The sequence below is a fragment of the Trichoderma evansii genome, assembly GCF_050947405.1.
Source record: "Trichoderma evansii strain SZMC 28006 chromosome Unknown GGI43scaffold_5, whole genome shotgun sequence".
Classification (NCBI taxonomy): Eukaryota; Fungi; Ascomycota; class Sordariomycetes; order Hypocreales; family Hypocreaceae; genus Trichoderma; species Trichoderma evansii.
The window spans coordinates 972,413-979,845 of record NW_028145201.1 but is presented as its reverse complement, the minus strand read 5'-3'; the positions used below and the strand labels follow the sequence as shown (position 1 = coordinate 979,845).

At 44.4% G+C, this 7,433-nt stretch overlaps 1 protein-coding gene across 1 annotated transcript; it reads right to left on the bottom strand.

Moving 5' to 3' along the window:
- Positions 1-824: 824 nt before the first annotated feature.
- Positions 825-5,423, bottom strand: GGI43DRAFT_421644 (uncharacterized protein; the record flags this gene model as incomplete). The annotated part of the gene is made up of 6 exons (XM_083207992.1): positions 825-1,139; positions 1,185-1,256; positions 1,458-2,264; positions 2,712-3,507; positions 3,553-4,354; positions 4,406-5,423. The coding sequence occupies 6 exons, from the start codon at positions 5,421-5,423 to the stop codon at positions 825-827; spliced, it is 3,810 nt and encodes a 1,269-aa protein (XP_083062723.1).
- Between the last annotated feature and the right edge of the window lie 2,010 nt (positions 5,424-7,433).

Sequence of the window (7,433 nt, the reverse complement as noted above, 5' to 3'; positions counted from 1 at the left end):
TCACTCACTACACATTAAGGTATCACACAGTAAGTAAATATTTCACAGAAGTATTGTTCCAAGTTATTAATACTAGCTGCTAATATGCTTTGTTGTAGCTAGGACCCGATTAACCTGTCATATAATTCGCAAATCTTTGGAAAGATTGCTTTCCATCGAATTAGATCGGGATTGTATGAAAAGCGAGAACGCCGCTGGAGACAGTTAAAATCACTTACATCGAATGCCGTCGCCGATCATGATGGTCTGTCGGAGGATGAGGCCATTCAAATATCACGAAGGGCAATACTGCTGAACTTAATGGCTGAGCAGCCCATCATTATATGTTTCCAATGTATATATCAGCACAAACGACGGCCCATCCGATAGACCTCACTAAGACGGTGGCCACCGACCAAGACCTCTCCAATGCCGCTCCGAAGGTGATGGCGGCGGCTGCAGCTCCAGTTCTCGCGCCTAATACTAGAGTGCCCATGAATTGCCCGGCCGCCGATGAGCCCATTGCGGCTACCCTAGCCCAGCCCCAGCCCGACCGCTACCAGTGCTGGCTAGGTTATGTCAAGTGTGATGGGTCGGTGATGGGTCGGTTAGCAGACGTTATAGTATCGACCAGCTCGTTGCGCGCTGCTTGAGGGAAATAAGCATCGTCCCATGCCTCCTTAGTGGTCTCTTACTCCTGTATGATCGACTGACACTGCTATCCCCGATGCCGCGGCCCCGAGCGAGGTATGGGCCCGAGTTGGAGTCTTCCTTAAGCTTGCCCTTAACCGTGATTTTTAGTCAGACGCAGATTCCAGCTTAGGCTAATAGTATTTGCCATTCTTTTATGTAGATTCTGGTTGCTGCTGGGCTCCTGCTGCTACCAGTTTCTCAACAATCTCTTGATGGCCCTTCTCAACAGCTACTTGGAGTGCAGTCTGTCTAGAACCTCCAGCGCCAGCAGTATTAACATCAGCTCCTGCTGCTAGCAGCATCTCAACAATCTCTTGATAGCCATTCTCAACAGCTACTTGAAGTGCAGTCTGTGCAGGCCATCCATAAAAGTCAGTACCAGGAGCAGCATTAACATCAGCTCCTGCTGCTAGCAGCGTCTTAACAATCTCTTGATGGCCTTTCTCAACAGCTGCTTGAAGTGCAGTCTGTGCAGTGTATCCATAACGGTCAGTACCAGGAGTAGCATTAACATCGGCTCCTGCTGCTAGTAGTATTTTAATAATCTCTTGATAGCCCTTCTTAACAGCTGCTTGAAGTGTAGTCTGTCCAGTATATCCATAACAGTCAGTACCAGGAGTAGCATTAACATCGGCTCCTGCTGCTAGCAGCATCTCAACAATCTTTTGATGGCCTTTCTCAACAGCTGCTTGGAGTGCAGTCTGTCTATTATTAGTAGTATTAATATTCGCTCCGCATGCTAACAGTAGCTTGACAATCTCTTGATGGCCATTCTCAACAGCTACTTGAAGTGTAGTCTGTCCATAACCGCCAGCGCCAGCAGCATTAACATCAGCTCCTGCTGCTAGCAGCATCTTAACAATCTCTTGATGGCCCTTCTCAACAGCTACTTGGAGTGCAGTCTGTCCATAACCGCCAGCGCCAGCAGCATTAACATCAGCTCCTGCTGCTAGCAGCGTCTTAACAATCTCTTGATGGCCCTTCTCAACAGCTGCTTGGAGTGTAGTCCATTTATAACCGCTAGCGCCAGCAGCATTAACATCAGCTCCTGCTACTAGCAGCGTCTTAACAATCTCTTGATGGCCATTCTCAACAGCTACTTGAAGTGCAGTCTGTCCAGAACCTCCAGCGCCAGCAGCATTAACATCAGCTCCTGCTGCTAGCAGCGTTTTAATAATCTTTTGGTAGCCCTTCTCAGCTGCTGCTTGAAGTGCAGTCTGTCTATTATTTTTAGTAGCATTAACATTCGCTCCGCATGTTAACAGTAGCTCGACAATAGCCTCGTGTTTATTCTTAACAGCTGCTTGAAGTGCAGTCCATCCATAATCGCCAGCACCAGCAGTATTAACATCGGCTCCTGCTGCTAGCAGCGTCTTAACAATCTCTTGATGGCCTTTCTCAACAGCTGCTTGAAGTGCAGTCTGTGCAGTGTATCCATAACGGTCAGTACCAGGAGTAGCATTAACATCGGCTCCTGCTGCTAGCAGCGTCTTAATAATCTCTTGATAATTCTTCTCAGCTGCTGCTTGAAGTGCAGTCTGTCCGCCAGCAGCATTAACATCAGCTCCTGCTGCTAGCAGCTTCTCAACAATCTCTTGATGGCCATTCCCAGCTGCTGCTTCGAGTGCAGTCTGTCCAGTGTCTCCATAACGGTCAGTACCAGGAGTAGCATTAACATCGGCTCCTGCTGCTAGCAGCTTCTCAACAATCTCTTGATGGCCTTTCCCAGCTGCTGCTTCGAGTGCAGTTTGTACAGTCCATCCATAACGGTCAGCACCAGGAGCAGCATTCACGTCGGCTCCTGCTGCTATCAGCATCTCAACAATCTCTTGATGGCCATTCATAACAGCTGCTTGGAGTACAGTCTGTCCAGTCCGTACATAACGGTCAGCACCAGGAGCAGCATTAACATCGGCTCCTGCTGCTAATAGCGTCTTAACAATCTCTTGATGACCGTTCCTAGCTGATACTTGGAGTGCAGTCTGTTTATAAAGGTCAGTAGCATTAGCATCAGCTCCTGCTGTTAGCAGTAGCTTGACGATGGCTTCGTGTCCGTTCTGGGCAGCATACCACAGAGGTTCTCGCTTCCAAGTATCTTCCACATTTGGACCATGTCCAAGTTCAAGGAGTATATCTGTAGCCTTGTTCACTCCAAAGAATCCTGCCAAGTGTAGTCCGGTCATTTTCTTTGGAATTGCTTGACTGGCATGTACATCTGATGAGTATCCCTTAGTGGCCATCAGCGCTTGACTCGATGCCTCGACCTTAGCTTTGCTCTCGAGAAACCTGATGACTTCTTGACTCGCTTCATACTTAGGAGCATGGTGTCCCCAGCTGCGTGCGGCATAACTGTAGAACGGAAATGATTGTAATCGCTCCTCAAATTTCTGGTCTGTTTCACAGAACCCAGTCTCAAAAGCGCTAAATGAGAGGTAGGCAACGCAAATTGTGGCAATCTCTTTCTGTGCAGTTGGAAACCAATGTTTCTGCGTCCGCTCGAAGTATTCCTGAGTTGTATAGTGGACTAGTCGTATGATTTTGCTTTCTTCGTCAACCGTGACCAACCCAGCACATACTGAGACCATGTCTTCCGTCTGTGGAAGGTTCTCTTCGTCAAATTCCGATTCTCCGACTTCTACGGCAAGCGCATGTTGAAGCTCCGTAGTGGTAAGTGGTCTCCTTGCGCAGGTGATCCACAATAGAACCTGTTTAGCGAGTTCCTCCTGGTCGGCAACCTGTCCTTTGATGCGCTCCATTGCGTCATTATATGCAAAATCGTAAGCTTCCGAACCGGTCGGAAGCTTTGCCAGAGCTACACGAACAGCCTTGGGGGATCTCTTGCCGATTAGGGAGTTAAAGTGAAGCTGAGCAAGTAGAAACATGCCATCGACGGCTTTGGCAATCCCAGTCTTGACTTCCTCCTGCAGATCTGAATTGCGTCGGACAAAGGATGGCAAGCGCGATATATGGCCGTCCATATATCTCCGTACGTCATGCTCACTGGCCCGGATCTCCAGTGATATGCTCCGCTCGAATTTTTCCGTGATCTCTGGGATGAACCTCGAGGTCACGAAAAGATTGACTCCAGACTTCTCCTGGAGGCTGAAGATCTCCGAGAGGAATTTCGAGCGGCAGCCATCGGATGCTTGGCATTCGTCTAACGCGTCCACAACGATGAAGACCTTCGAATACAGAACGGCTATGGACTGGAGTTCCTTCGATATTTTGTTAAGTGATGGTCGCGTCCCCTTGGCCTTATGACTACCATAGAGAGATTTAACGCTATCTGACAGAGAAGGCCGGCTTTGAGCCAGCTGCTTCAGCAGACTCGCGAGCAGATCTTCGGCCTTTTGCTCGTGTTGCCGCCGAAAGTGGCAGTAGATGTATGCGACACCAATACTCCTGTTTTCCTCCTTACGAATAGTAAGCTCTTCGACCACGATAGACGTAAGGATAGTCTTTCCTGCGCCAGGAATGCCTGGACAAAACAGTGTCCGACTACTTGTAGTCAGCCAATCTTGGAATTCTACCGACTCAAGGAACCAAATTCCGGTTTCTGGTTGCCGTCTGTTAAAGTGATCGCTTTGCTGCGGGCCGTAGTCGGTTCGTGTAAGCCAATCAAGGATTTCAATATCATCCTTTCCATCCAGCTTGGACCTAATGTGTGTAACATCATTACGAACTATATTTATTATTAAAGGTATGCTATTGGATTAACTGGAGAATGACTAACCCTCTTTAATTATATCTCTCACTGGGCGCTCTCCGTTAACATCACTTGGCTGAACATATTGAAGAAGTTCCTTTGCAAACGCCGCAGCTACCGCCGCAGCATGTTCCTGCCAGTCTTTGTTCTTTTGCGAGTCGGCATAGTCGCAAATGCCCCGGATGACGATGCATGGGAAATTATTCATCAGTCCTGCTGCTTCCATTTCAATGCACAATACATTTCCGTCATAACGCTGGTCAAGGTTATCGCGAATCTCGGCGTCTTTGATCACTTGGTTACCCGACGCAATCAAACCATAATGCACGCGTATATCTCTTTGATCCCTCTGGTCTGCATCAACTATAGCTGTCCCATCTATTTGTTCGGCTTTGCGTTTTGAAGTGTTGCTAAGGTTCTGGGAACCGCGACCGTTGTGAGAAGTGTGAGATTTAGACAGAGGGTCTATCCGTGACTCAGACCAAAGGTATTTTGTCACCAGTCTCGGCCATTTCTGTTTCAGTTCATCTAGATACGCGGGTATCTTGGACCCGCTCAGCTCATTTTCCGTCTTTAGCTGCGTCAAAGCTGTGCGGAGTGGGGCAGGTGGGTTGTTCAGAGATCCCATCTTCTTGAATTTGCCACCTTCCTCTGCCTTGCCGAAGTCCCATTGAACTACCCCACCATACTGGTCTGTAGGTGTGCTAACCACTACATCGCCAAGTCGAACCTTAGGGGGAATACCTCCGCCAATACCAACCATCAAGCCGAACTTTATAGATGGAAAAGTAGAGATCATCCAGGTCGCGATAGTCGCTGCGGGGCTGATACCGATCTCGCCTTCGGGCAAGCAGGCTATAACGATGTTATGCTTGCCGATCGACCCCAAGGTGTATGCATTTGGGTCATTTGGCGGCTTCGGAAGACGGACATGTCTATTGTCGAGCATAGCCGTCGCCGCGGTCTGCTCTTTGGATAAAGCGCAGATCCATCCCACGGTGTATTCATCATGAGTTCTGGTCTTGGTAGCTGTTTGGGTAGCCATTGCGAGAATTGGCTGGCGTTTTTGAGTTGCTGTTAGCGCCTTCTAATACAAAATAGCAAGGCCCAATCTCGGGGGGGAGATGATGTTTGTGGGGTTATATGAGATCAGCGCGGGCGATAGATAGAGTTCGCATGTAATGGAGCCGCTAGTTTCGGATAAATATTTTACCGAACTTGAGAGTGCTAGACTTATTGGCCTCTAGCGGGGCAAGGAAGCCCGTTTTAAATTGTGATACTGTGAATTCTAGATATGCTTCTACTTGGTATAAGAAGAGCATATATATAAGTTATTATATTTCCAATCCTATTAACTAGTATTTATAAATAAGTCTGGGATGGATAAATGTATTAGGATAATAAAGAAAGGCTATACACGTCAAGGCCAAAGGCCGCGTTAAATAAAAAAGTTCCACCGTGGTTAAAAGGTTCAGGTCCTTTCTGCTTTAAGCCAGGATAGCGTGATTTATTTCCAAGTATACAAAAAATCAACTAACACTAAAATATTTAAAGATTTTATTAAAAAGCTCTTGCCATATTACGGCAGGTGACCAGAATTAAGATCTGTTTTAGTTATAGATAACATATTATTTCACCGCTTAGAGGAGATCCAGCGGATATTTAACAAGGCTAGAGTAGTATACAAACTACAATCGCCTTACTCCCCAGACTTAAATCTAATTAAAAACCACTTTAGAGAGACTAAGAACTTCTTAAGGAAATTCTAGAATAAACATGAGAAGGATATTTCTTAGGTATAATTTTGCTTCTTTTGTTAAATAATGCGTTAAGATAGTAGGGGGGGGGCGAGAAGACAGTGCTCAAGGCCACTTCCGCCGTGCTAGGATTTCTATTAATAAACCCCTGAAGTAATATGCAATTATCTACTACTATTGTTTATAAAATGAATATATTATACAGTCTAAAAAGCAATATATTAGCTAAGAAAAGCTTCTATGTTTTGAACATATCACTTTATGACGCCCTCTAATACTCCTCGCTTTATAAAAAACTATATATTATTATCTTTATAAATATACTCTAAGTCTAGTCCCTTTTCTAATATAAGGTCTTAAGCTAGCTTATAGTACTTATTTTGCTTTATTCCCTTGACTTTTAAACAATGCCACTTATAATATGCGTCGACTGTATTATCTTATAGTCCAGATATGCTAAAAGAAAACAACTATAAAAATGATTGTGTAGATGAACTATCTAACAACTCTGGGGTAAATCTTACTAAATTATCTGCCATGGCCTGGCCAGGATAGGCTAGAATATAATTATTAATAGTTATTAGTAGAGGATGGCCAGCCGGATAAGATTATAAATCTTGTCTTTTTCGCTTATAGTTTAAGTGTTATTGCTCCTTGACATATAACTGCATATGAATCTCCTGCGGTATATTATTATATATCTTTAACTTACCACCTTCTTATACAAATTTAACAAGACTCCTTAACTAATAGCCTAAAAGCTTATAATATCACTTGCCCTTAGGATCCTGCTAATAATATAAGCCATGATTATATAGAGGCCCTGGGTATTATAAAATGCTTTACACATGCCTTTAAGATACTAGCCTATTAAGTGTAGCTTGCTCCGCATTAAGCCAGATCTCCCTGTCCGCTAACTAAACAGCAGTTACCCCTCGGCCAGTGGTGCAGGGTGCTTTATTACTTTTTATATACTTAAATAAAACATTTATTTTTAGCTTTTTCCTAATGTGAAGAAGGTGGCTCTAAGCCTATACCTGCCTTTTTATAATTAACTAGTTAATTTACAGCTTTTTAAAGTTTTTTATAATATTAGACTTGGATTAATTATTTATAAATATAATAATTATTATTAAATTAGCTTTACAGGGTTTACTTGTTATTTTTGCACTTTCCTTAATCTTTAATAATAGTTTTTTTTTCTAGAAATTACCCGGAGCCATAACAAGATCTTCCTCTGTCTACTTCGTAATACTTTTATTATTAAAAGTAAATTTCTATTCTAAGATATAATAGAT